The sequence below is a fragment of the Girardinichthys multiradiatus genome, chromosome 7 (assembly GCF_021462225.1).
Source record: "Girardinichthys multiradiatus isolate DD_20200921_A chromosome 7, DD_fGirMul_XY1, whole genome shotgun sequence".
Taxonomy (NCBI): Eukaryota; Metazoa; Chordata; class Actinopteri; order Cyprinodontiformes; family Goodeidae; genus Girardinichthys; species Girardinichthys multiradiatus.
This window is the reverse complement of record NC_061800.1, coordinates 18,690,866-18,713,452: the sequence shown is the minus strand read 5'-3', so window position 1 is coordinate 18,713,452 and position 22,587 is coordinate 18,690,866. Positions and strand designations below refer to the sequence as shown.

The 22,587-nt window shown below is 37.9% G+C and overlaps 1 protein-coding gene across 2 annotated transcripts; it reads right to left on the bottom strand.

Annotated features, from left to right (window-relative positions):
- Nucleotides 1–2,750: 2,750 nt before the first annotated feature.
- On the bottom strand, nucleotides 2,751–20,827 carry scel (sciellin). 2 transcript variants are annotated; one of them, XM_047369635.1, is made up of 28 exons: nucleotides 20,640–20,819; nucleotides 19,310–19,341; nucleotides 17,436–17,532; nucleotides 17,176–17,238; nucleotides 17,009–17,077; nucleotides 16,897–16,929; nucleotides 16,737–16,760; nucleotides 16,605–16,637; nucleotides 15,759–15,830; nucleotides 15,595–15,663; nucleotides 15,117–15,179; nucleotides 14,963–15,031; nucleotides 14,806–14,862; nucleotides 14,199–14,255; nucleotides 14,065–14,112; nucleotides 13,131–13,193; nucleotides 12,931–12,981; nucleotides 11,546–11,593; nucleotides 11,388–11,444; nucleotides 11,257–11,304; nucleotides 11,140–11,181; nucleotides 7,983–8,033; nucleotides 7,854–7,895; nucleotides 7,701–7,763; nucleotides 7,533–7,607; nucleotides 6,373–6,481; nucleotides 3,589–3,691; nucleotides 2,751–3,501 (listed from the first exon to the last, which is right to left on the bottom strand). In XM_047369635.1, exons 2-28 carry the CDS (start codon nucleotides 19,326–19,328, stop codon nucleotides 3,485–3,487), a joined length of 1,542 nt encoding a protein of 513 aa, XP_047225591.1. In that variant the 5' UTR covers nucleotides 19,329–19,341; nucleotides 20,640–20,819; the 3' UTR covers nucleotides 2,751–3,484. The 2 variants fall into 2 exon arrangements, with proteins under 2 accessions (XP_047225591.1, XP_047225592.1); XM_047369636.1 differs by lacking the exons at nucleotides 11,388–11,444; nucleotides 11,546–11,593; nucleotides 12,931–12,981; nucleotides 13,131–13,193; nucleotides 14,065–14,112 and having other exon boundaries at nucleotides 20,640–20,827.
- Nucleotides 20,828–22,587: the final 1,760 nt, after the last annotated feature.

Below are 22,587 nucleotides of genomic sequence, written 5' to 3'. Positions count from 1 at the left end.
TATCGGCTATAATTAGTAAATGCAATAGTGAACAAGCAGCTTTGACAGATTTTGATATGGATTCTGAGGAGTTCAAGTTCCATTCCCGTCTGGATTGATGATTTTATTACCATAAAAATATATGTATATTAAATATGTATATTTAAGGACATAAAGATATATACATAAACATATTTAAAATATATTTAAAAACCCAGAGAGAAAAGTGTACTGGAGTCAAATACCTTGTTTGTATGTACGAACTTGGCAATAAAGCTGATTCTGATTCTGATTCTGATAAAAAAAAAAACGTTGTACAGCATTACCTGTTTTAGGTCAGTTGGGATAACAAGATATTTTCTATTTGCTAAATGTCAGAATAATGAGAAAGATATTTTAAACAAATGTTTAACTTTCTTTAAATGTAGAAGGTTAGGCTATATGCATTTCCTAAGTATTTGGTAGAATTGCCTTTCAAACTGTACGATTTTGGTCAAATGTTTTGAACATCCTTCTACAGGAGCACATCTCCTTCCTAAAAACATTATTTGGAACTGAGATCAGGGCTTTGTGATGGCCACTCCAGATCACTGACTTTGTTGTCCAAATCGTAACTAATTTGGCACTACGCAATGTTTCCATTTGCACTCAAGCTTTAATATTTTGGCTGATGTTTTGAAATGTTGCTTCAACATTTCCACATAATGTTTTTTTCTCAAGATGTCATCTATTTTGTGAAGTACACCAGTCCAAGCAAAATAACCACATAACATGATGCTGCCACCCTCGTACTTCACCTTTCTCCTCCAAAGATGTCAGTTTTGGAGGGATGGCTCCTTCACTAAATTGACTTTCTGCTCATGTTGGTACAGGGCATGTTTAAATGTGAATAATGATGCTCTCTTACTAGCTTCAGCCAGCATCTTCACAAAATCTTTTGCTTGTGTTTTCCAGGGTTGACAAACATTTCACAACATAACACGTTCATCGCTCAGACACACAACTTGTCTCCGTCCTGAGCGGTATGATGGCTGCATAAACCCGCCACCTTGTGTAATTGTTATAACAGATGAATATGACACCTCAGGCATCTGGAAATTGTTCCCAAGGATTAACCAGAGTGATGAAGGTACACAGTTTCCTCCCCTGACATCTTGGCTGACTAGTTTTGATTTTTCAATGATGTCACACAAGGAACCAGTGTGTTTGAGGTATCGCCTTACTAAATATCCACCGATGTGTCTCCACCTTTCAGAAGCTTACAAAGCCATGCAGTCATTATCTGGGCTTTCCTAAATTGTTTAAAAGCATAATGATCTTTATACTGAGTTTATGAAAACTTGAAGAAAAAAAAAATTCTCTAATTATTTTTGAATTTTGCAAATTGAAAAAGACTTCAGACGTGGTGGAAACTAACAAAAAACTTCTCTAAAAAATCTCTTTAACTCGTTATTCTGTCGTTAAACTAAAATAATTTTGTTAACCCTTGCTGACTTAAAAAAGTAAAAGTTTAGTCTAATTTAATCTCAGACAATGAGGAAAAAAAGGTGATGTATGTCAATTTCTGTTTTCAATTGCACATCTAATGTGTGGCTTATAAATTCAGGTTTCAACCGTAAAGTTTGACTGACAAACTGTATTATGTTGCATTGTGTAACCCATCTTATTTAATTGGAATAAGATGTGTTAGTTAATGCAACACCTTATTTTAACCAGATCTGTTAATGTACGTTGCAGGTATCTGATTTGTCTTTGTTTTAGAAGAATGAACCTCATTTCGACAGTAGAAATGCAAGCTGCAACAAAGGGCATCTTTTTCTTTTAATGAGCACATATGCAAATAAAAATGTTGTTAGCTGTGGCACTTCTAGAAAGCAGAGCAGATATACTGTATACTTAAACTGAAGAGCAGGAAAGGAGTAGGTAAACCTCTACGAGACATTGATTTAAAGCTGTGGCACTGTTTAGGATATTTTCAGTGCTTTCTAGCAACTATTACATGTATGTAATTATTGTTGTTTGTGTTCAGTTGGTTTCCATATTGGGCCTTAAGCACAATCTGATTTGGGGCCCCACCTCCCTTTAGGCCCATCACTCACCAGCAACCACAGTGACTATAATTTAACTTTTAAAGCTTGTTTATTTGTGTTGTGCATTTAACACCACTAAATATCATGCTTTACTAAAAAAAACCTCAATTAATTAACCTAATATCAGAATGTGTTTGTTTGAAATTATTCAAATTATTAGTATGTTTTTTAAATAAATGATTAACAGTGAATAAATTGTGAAGACAAGATTATTATTCTGAGTCAATCTTTTGTTCTGGCAGTCATGTCTGAAAAGCAGCGTTTCAACTCTGATTCAAAGAGCTGATAAGGGGTCAGCCTAATTGGTCTTGCTATCAAATTTACATAGAACATTCTCGTTTACTGATTAATGCACCGTTACAATGTCTATGAAAGGTCACTCCAACACATAAAACGATTCAACTGTGAACCGAACGGTTGACATGATATGATATTATGATGGACAACTTAACTATCAAACTGTTCTTCTGTTGTTTTATAACTAAAACATTTTTCTGTTTTTCTAACACCTCATAAAATATATATATTTTTTTATTTTTAACCACCAGAAAGGCAATAAAACAGCTTGATTGTGAATTAGGTTTAATAACAAAGGATGTTAAGAAACAATCAATATTACCCCAGTTTTTTCTGTGACTGTACTACTCTTTGGTGCTTTCTTTTAATGAGTAGTAGAAACAGTGCTGATCAAATGCAGTTTATTGTTATAAAGCTTAATATATTCCATTGCAATTCAAAGTTACAAAAACAAAATTGACTGTTTATAGTATGACAGATTTGAAAAGACATTTAACACACATTACTGCAGCTTTATTTACTCAATTACAGATTTAAAAAAAAGGCAAAGAAATGCAAACAGATATTCTAAAATTCCCCTCAACAAAGACAGCTTAAACTTTTTCTTGTGATTTCAGCATCCAATTAAACAACATTGTCTTCAATTAAAACAATACTAAAGATATTCTGTTTCTTACTAAATCATTATAAATCCTATTTAAGAACAATCTTTTCCTTAAAATACATTTTGGGGTTCTGTATTATTGCATAATAACTTAGCAGTAAACATAGACCTAAAGAACAGGGACCTTTGACAAAAAATGCAAATAAAGATGTTTTTATTTGCCCCTATTGCACAAAGAAAAAGCCCCCAGCCCTCAATATTGTAAAATATCCTGTCATATTACTCACAACAGTCCCACAAAAAGTTACACATTAAAGTGAAACAGATATACAGCGTAGAGGTAGAGACAGCAGCATTAAAATACAGTTGTATTAGTAAATTTCCTACCATGTGTGCCCACATAAAAATTTAATTTACATGATGCAACTGTGAGCACCCACTCAAAGATGTCTTAGTATCACCCACGTCACCCATGCAATCAAAATGTAATAATCTGCTTAATCTATGAGGAGGTTCAGCGGCGCCATTTATCTGTCGGGGGGGGGGAAGAAATAGTGTTTATTCACTTCTATTGATGGGAGGGCTGAATGCAGGACAACAAAGAGATGGTTCATTTACCTCTGGTGATCTCGAAGCAGTTCTCACAGTGCACCATGCGTTTGTAGATCCACATGCTGTCCCCAGCTTTCAGATTACTCAGAGAGCCGTTGCAGACATCACACTGCCAAAACAAACAGATGCTTAAATGAAGAAGGATAATCATGCTTAGCACACAGCTGCACGGCTGATGACGGTTAATATCGGACTTCTTCTGGAAAAATGTCACTAAGCACATTTATGTAAGGATTTCAAAGCTGCTTCAAATACACTGTGCAGATGGGATGATGCCATAGGAGGACTTCAGTGATCTATTTCAGCTATTTTACATATGTTGATAGGAAGTGTTCTGGGTTCCATGCAGTCCCTATGCTGCTTACAAACCTATCTAAACCCAGTACTTACAAAGACTTGCAAAAATATTGTTAACCCTTATATTTTTTTTACACCCACAAACTCTATGACTGACACATTAAAATGAAGTGTGAAGTGGGAGGAAACATTTGAGTTTTTTTTCATCCATCTCGAATCAGCTTCCTTGTCCCTGCGGGAGAAAACCATTTCCACAGCATGCTGCTGCCACCACTATGTTTCAGCATGGGGATGGCATGTTGAGTGTGATGTGCAGTGTTAGTGTTCCATCACACATAGCATTTTGTATGACGGCTAAACTCTTCATCTTCTTCTGTCCAGAGTATCTTCTTCCACATGATCGCTGCCTCCTCTGCATGACTTGTGGCAAATGGCAAACTTGATTTTCTTCTTTAAACAATGACTTTAATATTGACACTCTTCTACAGGTCCTTCTCAAAAAATTAGCATATTGTGATAAAGTCCATTATTTTCCATAATGTCATGATGAAAATTTAATATTCATATATTTTAGATTCATTGCACACTAACTGAAATATTTCAGGTCTTTTATTGTCTTAATACGGATGATTTTGGCATACAGCTCATGAAAACCCAAAATTCCTATCTCACAAAATTAGCATATTTCATCCGACCAATAAAAGAAAAGTGTTTTTAATACAAAAAACGTCAACCTTCAAATAATCATGTACAGTTATGCACTCAATACTTGGTCGGGAATCCTTTGGCAGAAATGACTGCTTCAATGCGGCGTGGCATGGAGGCAATCAGCCTGTGGCACTGCTGAGGTCTTATGGAGGCCCAGGATGCTTCGATAGCGGCCTTTAGCTCATCCAGAGTGTTGGGTCTTGAGTCTCTCAACGTTCTCTTCACAATATCCCACAGATTCTCTATGGGGTTCAGGTCAGGAGAGTTGGCAGGCCAATTGAGCACATTGATACCATGGTCAATAAACCATTTACCAGTGGTTTTGGCACTGTGAGCAGGTGCCAGATCGTGCTGAAAAATGAAATCTTCATCTCCATAAAGCTTTTCAGCAGATGGAAGCATGAAGTGCTCCAAAATCTCCTGATAGCTAGCTGCATTGACCCTGCCCTTGATAAAACACAGTGGACCAACACCAGCAGCTGACACGGCACCCCAGACCATCACTGACTGTGGGTACTTGACACTGGACTTCTGGCATTTTGGCATTTCCTTCTCCCCAGTCTTCTTCCAGACTCTGGCACCTTGATTTCCGAATGACATGCAGAATTTACTTTCATCCGAAAAAAGTACTTTGGACCACTGAGCAACAGTCCAGTGCTGCTTCTCTGTAGCCCAGGACTGGGGAATGCGGCACCTGTAGCCCATTTCCTGCACACACCTGTGCACGGTGGCTCTGGATGTTTCTACTCCAGACTCAGTCCACTGCTTCCGCAGGTCCCCCGAGGTCTGGAATCGGCCCTTCTCCAAAATCTTCCTCAGGGTCCGGTCACCTCTTCTCGTTGTGCAGCGTTTTCTGCCACACTTTTTCCTTCCCACAGACTTCCCACTGAGGTGCCTTGATACAGCACTCTGGGAACAACCTATTCGTTCAGAAATTTCTTTCTGTGTCTTACCCTCTTGCTTGAGGGTGTCAATAGTGGCCTTCTGGACAGCAGTCAGGTCGGCAGTCTTACCCATGATTGGGGTTTTGAGTGATGAACCAGGCTGGGAGTTTTAAAGGCCTCAGGAATCTTTTGCAGGTGTTTAGAGTTAACTCGTTGATTCAGATGATTAGGTTCATAGCTCGTTTAGAGACCCTTTTAATGATATGCTAATTTTGTGAGATAGGAATTTTGGGTTTTCATGAGCTGTATGCCAAAATCATCCGTATTAAGACAATAAAAGACCTGAAATATTTCAGTTAGTGTGCAATGAATCTAAAATATATGAATGTTAAATTTTCATCATGACATTATGGAAAATAATGAACTTTATCACAATATGCTAATATTTTGAGAAGGACCTGTATAAAGGCCAGATTGAGTGATTTCCCAACTAACATTGGTCCTGTCAGATTAAATTTACACATAAATGGACTTTATTAATGAATTAGGGGACCTCTGCAGAAAATTTGTGACACTACATTTTATTTTGGGGATACTAGAGTAAAGGGACCTAAATCTTTTCAGATTTGTATTTATAAAAAAAAAGTGAAAACCATGTAGCATTTTCCATCCACTTCAGCTTAGTATTGGTCTATCACAGAGCATTTTGTTTAAATATAATCAAGGTTTGTGCTTGTAACATAGCAAAATGTAGAAAGGTTCATAGGGTGTGAATATTTTTGCGAGCCACTGTGTAAATCTGCTTTTTAAGGTAATTTATTTTTGATTTTATAAAAAATACTTCTTGGGCCACTGGTTGAGTTAGTGAATGAAGATCGCATTTTGAAATCAAAGCGCTCACTTTAAAGCAGGTAGCATGGCATCTGATCTTTATGTCGTCCAGGACCATCTTGGCATCACCAGTGAAGGGCTTACGGCAGGAGGTACACAGGTCCTTCTCGAGCACAGGCCTGTTTACACAAGACATCATCGGTTTTTGCCAGTAATTAAAACATGTTAGTTTAACCTTAACTTTGTAAAGACTCGTTAAAGGATTTACAAGAATATTGCATGAAACAGATATCTGGTTGTTAGGGGTGCAAAGATGGATCGGCCGGCCCTGGTTTCCTTTGGGTGATAGGTGATCAGACGATACTTACATGTAAAAGCAATCTTATCCGCCAATCTAATCTACCTTCGCAAAGGTCTGAAAATCAGCCACTGTTCCTTTTGCTTTGCCATAAGAGAGGGCCGACTGACAGACCCGCCTACCAGGTCAATAGACAGCAATGCTCTAAACGTTTCATTTATTTTTGAGAGCTATACCTCCTGTGCACTTATAACAAGTTTGTGTTGTTTCACAGGTATTGTTCAATGTTTTTAAATAAAATAGGATTGTGACCTTATGACACCTGACAGTGACAGTTATTTAAAAAAAATTGGTGTCGGCCAAAATTGGAATCGGCAAGTCAGGCTTTTTAAAGATCGGTGTTCAGCCAGAAAACTGCAATTGGTGCACCCCTACTGGTTGTCCTTGGAGGAAAGGCTCCTTCGGCAATCGATTAAATGCTCTATAAGCCCCAAGAGATTATATTTCAGGGTTCATATGAAAACACATTGCTACTACTTAAAAGATCAAACAAATTTCTGTAGAGAATAAACTTTCAAAATGATAACACCTGAATGATTTGGTGGACACACGTCTCCTCCTTGCCACCTTGTATTGTCTCAAATAATGGTTGGATGAACTGCATTGAAAGTTAGCATGGACTCGCCTAACAACACAGTTATTATCAGATCACAGTTTACTTATCATCAACTCATTTGCCTAAAACTCAAGGATTCTTCTCAGGCTTGTAAAATGACTTTTTGTCATGTGCTAAGCAAACACGGTAAAGTGATGAATATGGTAAACCTGAGAAATTCTTTACACCGGCTAACTCCTCTATTAAGTAATTTGTATTATTTTCTTTGTTTTAAACACTTTATAATCAGGAGATGCAGGTGGCGCTCTTTTCTTACCTATCAGGGGACTTATAAACACTCTTCGTAGAAGATTTGGAGTAGATTGGATCTGACAGAATGTCATCTGACAAGCTATGAGAGGTAAAAACAGTGTTGATGTTAACCCTTACATCCCAAATAACTTGCACCAATATTGATCGAGCATCAGTTGCCATCGTTTCCTACCTGCTACTCTTGTATGATGTGGAGGTGTAGAGAGAGGGGCTCTTGAGGCTGCTGTACTCATAACTGCAAAAAGACAGAACCAGAGACACATTTACCTTTTCTGTTGCACTTTTCTTTACCGAGGAATGGGTGTCTACTTTCTCTTCCACCCACCTGGAGTCTGGTTTGGAGTAGGAATAGGTTTTATATTCGCTGCTGTATTTGTCCAAACACAGAACAGATTAAGAATAACAGAACCACCACAGATACATTTTATGGCAGTAGTTATTACTAGATAATTACCTGTATGAGCTGCTGTGAGTGTAAGAAGTATCATCAGGGTATGAGCTGTAGCTGTGCATCGAAAAGGCAAAGGAGTGAGTTGGGTTCAGTGAAGGCATTATATTTATTTTAGTTTAATCAATACAATAAAATAAACTTGCCCTGCATAAAAAAAAAATATCTTGCTATAAAGTCTTATTCTAATGGAAAAGGTTAAAAAAGACAAACCACTAAAAACATATTTAAAAAGGTAAAAAAAAAAAACATATTCAGTAGTAAAAGACATCAAGTATGTATTCACACCTCTTGAACATTTTTAGATCACAGGTTTCACTGTTGGGATTTTATTTAGTAGATCAACCAAGGTAGTGAATTATTAAGAAGTGAAAGAAAAACAATAAATAGTTTTAAAACATTTAAAGATAATTAAAAATCTGCATTTGTTCTCATTAGCCCTTTCACTTAGATAATTCTAAATAGAATCCAGGACCTTCAGATTGCCTTCAGAACTTCCCTAATTAGTTAACAGAGTGCATTTTAATCTCAGTCTAAATTCATATGTTCTTTGAAGGCCTAAGAGGTTTGTTAGAGAACATTAGTGAACAAATGGCATCATGAAAACCAAATAACACAGTAGACAGATCAGAGAGAAAGTTATAGAGTAGCTTAAAGCAGGGTTAGGTTCTAAAATAATATTCTAAGTTTTGAACATCTCAAAGAAAATCTGAAAAACGGGCAAAAGGCCCATGGTAACTCTGGAGAAGCTGCACAGGTCCAGAGCTCAAGTGTGGTTGACAGGACAGCTATTAGTAGGGCACTCCACAAATCTGTCTTTTTGAAATGAAAGACGAATGCCAATGCTGAGAAAAAGCAAAAGGAAGTCCTGCCCCAAGTCATGGAAGGTTCTCAGAAAACATGGGGAAGAACATATTCTTGTCAGATGAGGAAAAAAGTGGACTTTTTAGTTTCCATGCAAGATGTTATACAGTACAGACCAAAAGTTTGGACACACCTTCTCATTCAAAGAGTTTTCTTTATTTTCATGACTATGAATATTGTAGCTTCACACTGAAGGCATCAAAACTATGAATTAACACATGTGGAATTATATACTGAACAAAAAAGTGTGAAACAACTGAAAATATGTCTTATATTCTAGGTTCTTCAAAGTAGCCACCTTTTGCTTTGATTACTGCTCTGTACACTCTTGGCATTCTGTTGATGATCTTCAAGAGGTCGTCACCTGAAATGGTTTTCCAACAGTCTTGAAGGAGTTCCCAGAGGTGCTTAGCACTTGTTGGCCCTTTTGCCTTCATTCTGTGGTCCAGCTCACCCCAAACCATCTCGATTGGGTTCAGGTCCGGTGACTGTGGAGGCCAGGTCATCTGGCGCAGCATCCCATCACTCTCCTTCTTGGTCAAATAACCCTTACACAGCCTGGAGGTGTGTTTGAGGTCATTGTCCTGTTGAAAAATAAATGATGGTCCAACTAAACCCAAACCAGATGGAATAGCATGCTGCTGCAAGATGCTGTGGTAGCCATAAATCCCCAACAGTGTCACCAGCAAAGCACCCCCACACCATCACACCTCCTCCTCCATGCTTCACGGTGGGAACCAGATATGTAGAGTCCATCCGTTCACCTCTTCTGCACCGCACAAAGACACAGTGGTTGGAATCAAAGATCTCAAACTTGGACTCATCAGACCAAAGCACAGATTTCCACTGGTCTGATGTCCATTCCTTGTGTTCTTTAGCCCAAACAAGTCTCTTCTGCTTGTTCCCTGTCCTCAGCAGTGGTTCCTAGCAGCTATTTTACCATGAAGGCCTGATTCACACAGTCTCCTCTTAACAGTTGTTCTAGAGATGTGTCTGCTGCTAGATCTCTGTGTGGCATTGACCTGTTCTGTAATCTGAGCTGCTGTTAACCTGCGATTTCTGAGGCTGGTGACACGGATGAACTTATCGTCCGCAGCAGAGGTGACTCTTGGTCTTCCTTTCCTGGGGCGGTCCTCATGTGAGCCAGTTTCTTTGTAGCGCTTGATGGTTTTTGCGACTGCACTTGGGGACACTTTCAAAGTTTTCCCAATTGTTCGGACTGACTGACCTTCATTTCTTAAAGTAATGATGGCCACTCGTTTTTCTTTACTTAGCTGCTTTTTTCTTGCCATAATACAAATTCTAACAGTCTATTCAGTAGGACTATCAGCTGTGTACTGTATCCACCTCCTGCACAACACAACTGATGGTTCCAACCCCATTTATAAGGCTTGAAAACCCACTTATTAAACCTGACAGGGCACACCTGTGAAGTGAAAACCCTTTCAGGTGACTACCTCTTGAAGCTCATCAACAGAATGCCAAGAGTGTGCGGAGCAGTAATCAAAGCAAAAGGTGGCTACTTTGAAGAACCTAGAATATAAAACATATTTTCAGTTGTTTCACACTTTTTTGTTCAGTATATAATTCCACATGTGTTAATTCATAGTTTTGATGCCTTCAGTGTGAAGCTACAATATTCATAGTCATGAAAATAAAGAAAACTCTTTGAATGAGAAGGTGTGTCCAAACCTTTGGTCTGTACTGTATGTGGTAGAAAAAATGTAAATAACCCTGAACACACTGTCCCCATAGGGAAACCTGGTGGTGATGTCATCGTGCAACACTGAAGCTGGTCAGAGCTGATGGGAAGACAGACTAAGAAAAATACAGGACAATCCTGGAAGAAAACCTGTTAGAGGCTAAAAAGGACCCAAGACTCGGGGGGGAGGTTCACCTTCCAGCAGGACAAAGACCCCAAACATACAGCCAGAGCTACAACTGAATGGTTCAGATCAATGTATAGCTTTAACTCAGGGAATCTAGACTATCACACCAACATTTGTAGGTTTTAACAATGGATCATTCTCAACACTGTGACTTGGTTAATGACATAAAATCCCAAAAAAATATATTAAAATTTGTGGTTGCATCTTGGCAGAATGTGAAAATGTTTTAAGGCTCTGAACATTTTTTGCAATCACTATAAGTGTAGGGACTTCATATTACTTTCTCTTTTTCTTAGTTACAAAAGTCACTTAAATTAAAATAAAAAGGCAAGAAAGTTTTTACTGAGCAAAAGATTTCTGCTTTTTTTCAATGTGTTTTAGGGTTGCTTTCTTCTCCTTTTGTTTCTTACCTGAGGCTGCGTGTGGTGGATGGTGTTGGTGGGCTTTCTTCCCTAGAAAAAACACAAACTAATATGTCAGAATATATGTTTAGGTTCAATATTACAAAGAAAGGCAGAGCCGCTCACTCTTTTCTGCTGCTGACTTTAATAGTCTCCTTCACCGTGGTGCTTGAACTATTGAGACAATAAACATTGATTGTTTTACCAATACAATAAACAACTATTTTATTTATTCTTTATTGGCTGACAGATCTGACCTGACAGGAGATGTGATGGATTTAGGCAGGAGGGAGTCATACAGGTCATCCACAGGCCTGTTAAGACAAACACATCAAGCACACAGTTCATTTCAGCTATAATTCAGACACTTTGACAGGGTGCTACGTAAAAATGAGGGGTGGAGGTTTCATCTTACGTTGAGGAGGTATTTGTTGTTGTGGTTGTTGTCTGTTTGGAGTTATCTCTTGAAATCAGAATGAGACAAAACATTTCAATAGACCGTCTGGTATTATAAACACAGTTACAGTTATTATTATTAGTAGTAGTAGTAATCTTGGTAGTAGTAGCATCCTTCTAAAAATACATTTCTGTTAGATATTTACATACAGTTTTCATTGGCATTCAAGTGTTCATTTTGGGGATTTAATGCTACGTTTTAAGTTATTATACAACAAAAACAGGAATTGGGTCCACTAACTTGAATTTATTGTGGATTTTCTCTCATTCACACAAAGTCAAAATGACATGTACAGGCTCAAATATATACATATGCTGGGCACGGCGCTGGTGGTGCAGCGGGTTAAGCGTGCGGCCCTTGTACGATGGCCTTAGTCCTTGACGCAGACTGTCAAGGGACTGAACCCTGCAAACCCTTACCTGTTCTTTCCGAACCATTTCCTATCTTATTACTGTTGAAAAATACTTTGAAAAATAATAGGGGCCGCTAGAGCCTAAAATATCAAAAAATAATAAAATAATCTGCATATGCCCAAATTAATATTTTGATAAATTAGCTTTTTGCACTCTTGAACCAAATTCTTTGACCATCCCTCTTATCAGAAATGGTGGCGGTCATTTGAATCAGTTGCTTTCTTGGCCATGGACTGGCAACCTGAACTGGAAAATACTGGAACAGCACTGTCACTCTCCACAGTGAAGCTGATTTTATCATGGGCAGAGAGCATGCCACCTAAGAAAAAAGACTCTTCTCCAAAATAGACATATTCAACCTCGAGTGAAGCAACTCATATGGACAAGCAAAAATACTCTCTGGAGAAAAGATTTCTAGTCAGAAGAGACAAAGATCGAGCTAACTGGCCACAATGATGAGAAGGATGTCTGAAGGAGTCAAGATGAGGATTTAAGACCTGAGTATAACGTAGCAACTGTCAAGCATGGTGGTGGTAGCATTGTACTGCGGGGCTGTCTCCTTGCTACTAAAGGTCCTACATTGCCCAAGGTAGATTGAATAATGAAGACGGAGGATCCAGTTGTATCCTGGTTTGCCTCAAAGCTAAATCTGTGGCAATAAACCAACCAGTTCAAATGAGCTTAATGAGCTATCCAGCCAAGATTGTGCCAGGGTGCTACTTATGGCTATAACAAGTGTGGGGCTTCTCTGCAACTGTCCCTGCAATTCAAACTTGTGCATCTAATTGTTTCTTATAAAAATATTTGAAGGTGTTTGTTATTTAATCAATCCACCCCAAAAAATATCACTTAACGTATCGTGAGCTTCATGCTCATGTTTAGCTAGTCCAAACGTCTGACCTGGGCTGTAAATGAATTGGATTAACTCACACATTGTAGGAGCTCTTCACCGTCACAGTCTCACTGCTGGACACAGTTTCCCTGTAGTTAAAAGAAGATTTTAACAGTTTGTCAGATGAAACTATAACAAATGTGCAGTTACACATCTCTTTGCTTACCATTGCTTCACTGGGATTAAGCCAACTGGTATTGATAAAAGTTGAAATGTGCAATAGAGAAGAAAGTGTTACCTGTCTTTGTGCATGTCTTTGGTTGAATTGGGAATCAGTGAGTCATTGAGTTGATTCTGAGAACTGGAAGGAAGAATAATTATAAAATAATTAATTTGCCAGTAGTGTGCAAAACATGTTGTTTCTTATTAACAATCTCTGCAACAGAAATATGAACTGAAAAGTGATTAACGTTTGGAAAGAGTTTACATTGTGCCCATACAGTGAAGGTTACAGTTCATACACATTTTGTATTAAAAATGCACATCTAGAGAATGTTTAAAAAAAAGCCTTAAACCTTAAAAGACGTAAGCTTGTAATGATATGAGCATAAGTTTAGTTCGATTACATAACAATTACAAACACAAGAATTAGGAGCACAGGTTTGAATTTATGAAGGATTTTACCCTCGTCAATTGGTATAAAGGACAATTATGTGCTTCAAAACCAATACTATAACACCCTAAGCAAACACTTGAAATATTTGTCATGAACCTGCTCCCTATTAGTAGAGACATTGTCTTGTTTTAATGTCTCAAATCCATGTCTGTGTGAGAAGATGGAATGATCATTTCATAATTTTTCCATTGGTTCTCATGCTAGCTCTGTGGCTGTACAAAGCAGAAGCATGCTGAGCAAGTTACCACATACACTCTATCCTCACACATCCACTGTTATCACACCTACAGAGCTTCTGAGCATTGAATTAGCCCACATTTTGTCCATAGAACATGAAAAAATGCATTACGTAAGGGCTCATCAGGAGTTTTAACTCAGGATGCAGTAACGCAACCAGCATTTAAGGGTTTTTGTTTCTTCAGCTTACATTTCAAGTCAAACATATTTATGCTCTAAAAGAATTACAAAATGTTGCAAATTGTTGTAAATTCTAATTAAAATGACTTTCTCTTTTGTTTAGGTGTGTTAAAGTTAAAAATAGTTTTGGACCACTCACTCTTTGCTGCTCTCCACAATAATGGTCTTTGACTTTATGGTGCTTGTGCTGCCGAGACAGTAATGGGATGTATGAGCAATACATTAACCAGCCTGGGATGTTGTTTTATTCTAGAACTGACTGAGACATCTCACCTGACAGGAGATGTGATGGCATCAGGCAGGAGAAGGTCATACAGCTTGTCCTTAGACCTGTTAAGACAATAGCAGAATGTACACATGAAGTGGATTATGATATATAAAATATATTGTCTGTTATGATCACTTAACCATATGCTTTTCATGTGCATCTAATCTAATCTAATCTAATCTAATCTAATCTAATCTAATCTAATTTGATTCTCATAGTAATATGTTTTTATGATATTGTATTGCATTGTATTATAGTGCATTACATGTTGTTGGGTTATCATATTGTATCAGAAATCACAATATTGTTTGTGATACTGTAAAGTATCAGTGTATGAGAAAGTATCTCATTGTATCACATCGCAGTGGATTCTATGATATTGTTACACTGTTGTTACACATATTACACTGGATTTTAATACAACATATAGTACTGAATTGCATTGCATCTCGGTATCCACTTATATTATGTTGTATCATGTCACATCTTGTTGCATCATATGTTTGTCATATTTCATCATACCATATTGCCTAGAGTGCATCAAATCATGTAGTTTTGCATCACATTGCATCATATTATATCACATCGTAGAATGTATGGAATCAAACTTACTTTGCATCACTGCTATCTTTCACCGTCACAGTCTCAGTTGTGGTCACAGTTGTTTTGCTACCAAGGAGAAAAAAATATACATTATTATGAGTATATATTCAAACGCTGCCTTTTGTGAAAACCTATTACCCTTTTAGGCATTGTGAATGAAAATCACCTATTTGTAGTTGAGGAATCATCCTTCACAGAGGAGGGGGTAGGTGAGTTGTTCAGCTTGTTGTCCACACTGCAAGGGAAAGTATTAAAGGCGAAATATTATACAAAGAGTACAAATTAGACTGACACAGAAATGTAATAAGTTCATATCTTACTCTTTAGTGCTGGTAATAGTTGGTTTTGTTGTCTTGGTTGGGGAGTAGTTTACATACTGTGGTCTAGGTGTGAGAAGACATGACAACTGACCTTCATTATGAAATAAATTTTTTTTATATATGCAGTGAATATGGAAGAATGTGGTTACACTCAGAAACATACATATTTTATTATATTGTTCCTGGTTTTTAATGCTATAATTAGCTGCTGATGGCATCATTAGCTGTTATTAGCTTTTGACTACTAAATTAGTTTTTTATGGACTAATTTGGTAAGTAAAAAATACGTGTTTCAGTGCTAGTTGTGCGGTTTTTTAAAACCCACATAGATGGTAATTCCACTGACAATTGTCCATTTTTGCAGGGTATTTCTAAAATAGGTCACTGAAAATTACACATTTAATAAAGGCACTATTGGATGCTATTGCTCTATTGTATTTGTAATGTAATAATTCTCTCTTATTAAACTGATTTTTACCCTTGGCTTGAGGATTTGACGCGGTCCATGAATGTATCAGTTTTAGTGGCTGATTTGGTCACAGGAGACCTGTACAGAAATTCAAAACGTCATGATAATGAGAAAATAGGTGTAATGATAAAATAAATTATATGGTCTCAGAGAATAGATATTATGTTCCCTACTTGACACTCTGGGTGGTGGTGGTGGTGGTCATCTCAGTTGTCCCTCCATGGGTCACTGTTGTGGTTTTAGTACTAAAATGTGAAAAAAAGACAATAAATAACATACTTTCTTGCCACATTTTCCTTAATGTTTATCTGTTGTGCTGCTTGAGCAGAATTAAAAACACGCAATTAATATCAAATGTTTTCTTGTTTGATTATGTTTTCATTATACATCATCCTACACATTTATTGGCACCCCTGATAAAAATGTGTAAAAAGCCATAAAATAATCTTTTATTGCAGTAGCAAAGTTTCACCTTAAAAAACTTGAGAGAAGCCATCAGAATGCAATCATACATCAAACTGTAATGTTAAGAAATCACTAGTACACTTCTGTTAAATACATGGACTGAAATTTTATTTTTTAAGCTGATCAAAGTGTCTAGAAACCTCATATTATTATTGAATGACCACATGCTTCCCTGGGGTATAAACTGGTGGTTTTTTAGATGAGCCACATTTACAGTTGTCCCAGGGTGCTTTCTGCAGGTGCACATGGTCACAAATTAGAAAATGGCTACTCACCTACACCTGCCCATATTTAAATTCAAGTCAATAATTTAAATGTTGGAACTGTGACAAACAAGGCTGGGCGAGGCGCCAAATCTGTTTTACCAACATGCGAAATGAAGACGTAAAGACAAAGGAGAAGAAGAAGGAGAATTGCTGCAGTGTTTACAGTGTGAGATGATGCGCGTGCAATAAAAGATTTATTCCATTCAAGGATCATTGCACACCATTCCCACGGTGTGAATAAGTGTAGGGTGTAAGAGCCACCCATACAATGGTAAGAGCAGTGCTTACGTGCTGGATGTTTCTGTCTTCCCACTGGAATTTCTGGTTTGCAAAAAAAAATTTATTATTCCAAAAAGTACATTATTATGCATATAAACCACAAAATATATATATACAGTGAGCTTGAATTTCTAAAAGTACCTTTTAGAGTAGTAAGACGGTGTCCTGTCAGTAGAAGAGAAGCACACTTTAGCCACAGGTCTACATTGGGAGCCAACTTAAATAATATTATGAATATAATAGAGTTGTATAATAACAATAGTAATATTAATAACAATGAGAAGAAGAATATGGCACCAACATGGTTTTCAGGTCCTCTCTACTTCCACTGAACCTGCAGTGATAGAACTCAAGTTAGCTGAAATCTAATTATGCTTCATAAATCTTAAAAACCTTTAAACATGTGATTTTACCTCTGTGTGAGAGCTTGCACAGATGAACCTCTTGGTTGAGCAACTTTCTCTGGCAGAGGTTCTGAACTACTGTGTAAGAAATAGATACAAATGTTGAATTAACTAACAAGATTAATGACATGTCACTGAGATGTATGTATGCCTTTTCACTTAACACTTTGTTTTACCTCACAGCAGTTTCACTGGTTTTGACTTTACCCAAGACAGTTTTGCCAAAGTTTGGGTCTTGGCTGTGAGAGAGGAATATAGGTACAATGAAAATCTCCATTCATTCATGCACTTATGAGTCAACAGTGTGACTTGCTAAAGGAATGTAACTGTGTCTGGAGGTGCGCTGGTTACAGGTAACTCTTGTCTGCCCAGCTAAACCTCAGGGGTGTGAGTCGGTTTGCCTCCAGTATCTGTATTGTGAACATCTAAAACTTACTCAACAGGCTCGTCTTCATCATTAGTTTTTCTGATCCAGCTGTTGTCCTTCAGCCGGGAGGTTTTCTTCTTGCTGTCTTCGATCGCCTGGGTCTTGGCTGCAAACAAACAAAACAGAAAAATCTATCATCATTCAGACACATTTATATTCGTGCAAAGCTTAATGTCAAAACAGAGTGAAATGAGACACCAGAGAACACTTTGCAACTTCTACTACAGAAATAAATAATATTATTTGCATGGACCAATAATATTAATATATATATAAATATCTAAATATATGGGGGCAACAGTTGCTATAAAAAAATCTATAACTATTATTAGTATTAGACAACTTTGCGCTTTGATAGAAATGCTTTGAGTGATTAAGTACAGCTTGCAGATTTTTCATTTTTAGAAGTTTAGCTATTTATATTTGGGGCCTACAAATAGTTTCCTATTAGTCACTTGAAATAGCATTTGCCGTGTTTCAGATTACTTTTGTTTATGCCTTTTCTGTCACATTTTTAATGTTTCAGATCATCAAACAAATATTAATATCAGACAAAGACAACCTGAGTAAAAAAAAAAAAACGCTGTTTTGAAATGATGATCTTATTTATTAGGTGAAAAAACTTTCCAAACCTTTCTCATCCTATGAGAAAAAAGCAATCCTAAACGTAATAGCTAGTTGTGCCATTCTTTACAAAAGCAAGTGCCTTTAAGTGTTTGCAATAACTAGGAATGAGTCTTTTACATCACTTTGGAAATAATCTGGCCCATTCTCATGGGAGGGTTTTCCGGTATAAACGGACAGTTTAGGGTCATGCCACGGCATCCCGGCGGGATTTTGTTTGGGATGTGCTTAAGCTTAAGGTTATGAACTGGTTGGTGTTATCTCCCAGAATTTTCTACTGGAAAGCAGAATTCATGGTTTTCCAGGTCCAGAAGAAGCAAAGCAACTCCACACCATCATACCACCACAACCATGTTTGACTGCGAATATGAACTTCTTTTTGTTTCTAAAATGCTGTTATAAGTTTATACCAGCTGTAACAGGATGCACACCCGCCCAAAAGCTTTCCCTTTGTCTCATCTTTCCACAATATATTTTCTCAAAAGTCTTGGGGATGACTTTGGTAAATGTGAGACGAGCTTTTGTGTTCTTTTGGGTCAGCAATGGTTTTGGCCTTGGAACGCTCCCATAGACGCCATTTTCTGCCCACTCTGTTTCTTACTATTAAATAACTAACTCACCTTAACTGAGTCAAGGAAAGTCTGCAGTGCTTTAGATTTTGTTCTGGGTTCTTTAGTGACCTCCTAGGTGAGTCTTGATGAAGTTTTGGAGTGATTTTCTATGTCATGAAGGTTCCCCAGTATTTCATATTTTCTCCATTTATAGAGAATGGATCTAGCTGTTTCCCCTTCGGAGTTCCAAAGCCGTAGAAATGTTTTTTTTAACTGTAAACTGAAACATGTCAGTGGATTTTTTTATCCTTGAATTTCTTTAGGTTACATTGGATAGCTTTTTGAATTATTTCTTAATTTTACAGCTGAGGAAAATATTGTTGATTTCAGATTTCCAAAATATTTGATTAATTACACATTATTTATATTTTAAGGGGGGCAACCTGGTCCTTTCCACAAAGTAGTAGGTTGATCTGGATTTCCCCTTGGTAAGGAATATCATAATTTGAAAACTGTGCTTTGTATTTACTCCGGTTATAGTTTGATGATCAAAAACATTGAAGTGTAACAAAAAAAGCAAGAACAGCAGAAACCTACATGGGCCAAACACTTCACATAGCAAAGCATGAGATTTTCTTGATATTGTGAATAATGTGACACAGCGGTATCAGTGGTTCTGTTTATATTCATAATAATATAAATACTTACATGATGGGTAGGAGCTCATTTTGGATTTTCACCTGAAACAGAGAAAACAATGGAGCGCATGAAATAGGCACTAGGTGGCACTGCAGCCTTAGAATGTTAAATAGAGGAGTTTGTTTTATCTTGACATGATGAGAAGAATCAGAATCAGCCTAATTGGCCCAGTTTGCACAAACAAGGAATTTGATGATCTGGATGAACCTGGGAACTCAGATCTGAAACCATTCATTCTTATCTTCTGCATACTCATTTTCCCCCTGCAGGGCATTTTCTCAGCAGCTTAATTTAATGACCCTGTTTCTGGGTTTGTTGTTGCACCTTTGGTCCAAACACAGTGATTAAGCCATAAACTGGTTTGTCTTGATCTGCGCCCACATGTAGACACACCCACCCTCTACAACACTCCTTCTCCAAACACACCATTGTCAGCAACAACAGGAGCATACACTAACATACCAGAAAGCTGTAAATCTCATTTTAAAAAAAAAACAATCACACGGCAGATATACTCTTACAAGGGAAATTATCAGTCACACAGTACAAAATCAATGTTTTTTATTAGTTTTTTATACATTAAGATCAATGTGTATTTGATATCATCCTAAATAGTTCTATTAAAACTCAACAAAATTAGGATGCAGCAAAGATCGTGAAACTCATTCTAATAAAATAGATTTCACTCTTATTTTCGTTCATTGAACTGTGCTTTCACTTAACATAATGAAAACTGTTTGGTATTTCTTTGTAACTGGACCAGAAATAGAAAAGGTGTGACTATCACTAATACAAACAGATAACTATCACTTATATGTGAGGCAAACCTGAACTTTTTTATTGTTTCAATGTGTTATATCTGTCTCGAGAGATGTGGATTTGTTCTTTGGGACATCGTGAAGAATACATATGCTTAAACCGCTTACATTTAAAGAATGTTTTCAACACCTTGATGCAAATCAGTCAGGAAAAAGTATATTTGCTGCTCATAAAACTGAAAGCATGCTAAAAATTATTTATTCATGTAAAAAGTGACTTGTTGCCAGCAGAATGTTCATTGTGTTAATTGTTAGGCAAGAATGCTCAGCAACACTGCAAGGTTGAGTTAACACTGCAGAAAAGAGAAAGTTTAGGGTCCTCTAAATCAATATAATGTCTCTTTACACCAAATTAAACAAAATATACTATATTTGAGGAAAACAAGAAAACAAGAATTACAGTTTTTTTCTCAAATTGTAAGGGTTAAAGCATTTTTTTGACCAGTAACAAACTCAAATAATAAAAATAAAAGTTATATAATTGCTGCCTAAAATTTTCAGATAAAAAATATTATGCATACCTCTGCAGATGACTCTATTACTGGCTTTTAAAGGTAAAATCGTCGGTTTAGCTCAGGTCCAAACACCAGTCTATAACTCTTCACGACACAGCCGCACCTTCGTCATTTCTTCTACTTTTAACCTCAGAGGGAGGCCACCCCAGGGAGTGGCCTCGCAGATGAATCGAAGAAACACGTTTCTCTCTTCATGTCAAATCTACATGTTTCTTCCTCCATCGTCATCATTTCCCTGCTAATGGTTAGTTTCTCCTAGTGGGCTGAGAATTAATGCAACTGGGTGGAGTGCTGAAATACCTGCTCCTCAGCTTTGGTATTGAAATGTGTTTTTCTAGCACAGTCCCGAATTAATCAACTCTGGCACTGTAAAACTCTGATCTCTGAAGCGTTTTAATCTTGATGAAAGGACATAAAGTGAGCAGAATTATCACAAATGGGTCTGATACAAGGTGCACCGCTGCAACATGATTATATACCAGTGTCCTGTTGAACTTGGTCTTTCACCACAGCATAACTGACCGCAGACTTTGTACTTTACTTGTGTGCTGATAAAAGTACTAGAGGGTGTCATGATCTATAGGTGTTTGGGTTTTGATTTTCTTTTGGGTATTTTCATCATCCCCCTGTTGTTATGTTTTTCATGCCTGGCCTCCTTCAGTTTGTTTGTCTGTGCTCATTATTGTTAAATGTTTTCCATATAAGTTCATTCATTTGTTTTTAGCTTCCTGGTTTATTCTTATGTTCTTTGTACATTTAGAGTTATTTCCTGTTTGTCTTTCACATGTCTTATGGTTTTTTTGTATCTCTGTTCAGCTCCATTCAATGTTAATTAGTCTCCCACCCTCAGCCACATTCACAATGCAATCAATTAGATTCTTCTCACCTGCGCCACCTGCACCTGTTCTATCACCCATATAAGCTCTCTGTTGGTCATTGTTCTCTGTTGGATTCTTCTGTTTCTGTTCCTGTATTGTCTGTCACCATACCTGTTTCTTCTCCGTTGCTCCATTTACTATGTCCTTGTGCCGTGGTGTGAATGTTTGCCTTTTTTGCCTTCTGTTTTTGAAAATAAATCACCACTCCATGTATCCTACGTTCCTGCCAACACGTTCCTTTACCAAACCACATTATGACTCATAACAATTGTATAGACCCCTCCTTGAACCGCCACCTTAATGTGGTGGAGGGGTTTCAGTGCTTGAATGATCCTAGAGGCTCTGTTGTCCGGGGCCACTAGAGGACCACTAGAATGAGGCACTTGACATCGCCTGGTTCAGTGGAGCCAGGGTCCCACCCTGGAGACAGGCCTGGGGTTGGGAATCGTCGATGAGGTCCTGGTGGTCGGGTTACTCCTTGCAGCCGGGCGAAGCCCAAACAAGAAGGTCAAGGCCATCCCCCAGTAGTCCCACCACCTGCAGGGGGAACCATGAGGGTGTGGTGCAAAGAGGTTTGGGCTACAGACGAAGGTGGAGACAGTGATGACCCAAATTTCCGGATGCTTAAACTGGCTCTTAAACTGGCAGGGATGTATTCAACTCCCACCTCCGGGAGAGCTTTGACCAGATTCCGGGAGAGGTTGGAGACATAGAGTCCGAGTGGACTATGTTCTCTGCCTCTGTTGTCGATGCTGCCGCCAGTAGCTGTGGCCGTAAGGTCTGCGGTGCCTGTCGCGGTGGCAATCCCCGAACCCAGTGGTGGACACCAGAAGTAAGGGGTGGTGTCAAGTTGAAGAAGGAGTCTTATCAACTGTGGCTAGCTTGTGGGACTCCTATGGCGGCTGATGGGTACTGTGAGGCCAAGAGTGCCGCAGCCCGGGCTATGGCAGAGGCAAAGATATGGACCTGGGAGGAGTTCGGTGAGGCCATGGAGAAGGCCAACACTGTTTACATTGGGAGTGGTGAGCTGCTGACCTTGACTGGGAACATTATCGGGCAGTGGTAGCAGTACTTCG

What these genes read in the sequence shown, in the direction of transcription:
- scel (XM_047369635.1), bottom strand. An exon ending in GTGAAGAGCTCCTACAATGT is followed by an intron (nt 11,594 to 12,930) that starts GTGAGTTAATCC and finishes TCTGATTTCAAG; the next exon opens with AGATAACTCCAAACAGACAA. An exon ending in AAAGTCAGCAGCAGAAAAGA is followed by an intron (nt 11,182 to 11,256) that starts GTGAGCGGCTCT and finishes TGTTTTTTCTAG; the next exon opens with GGAAGAAAGCCCACCAACAC.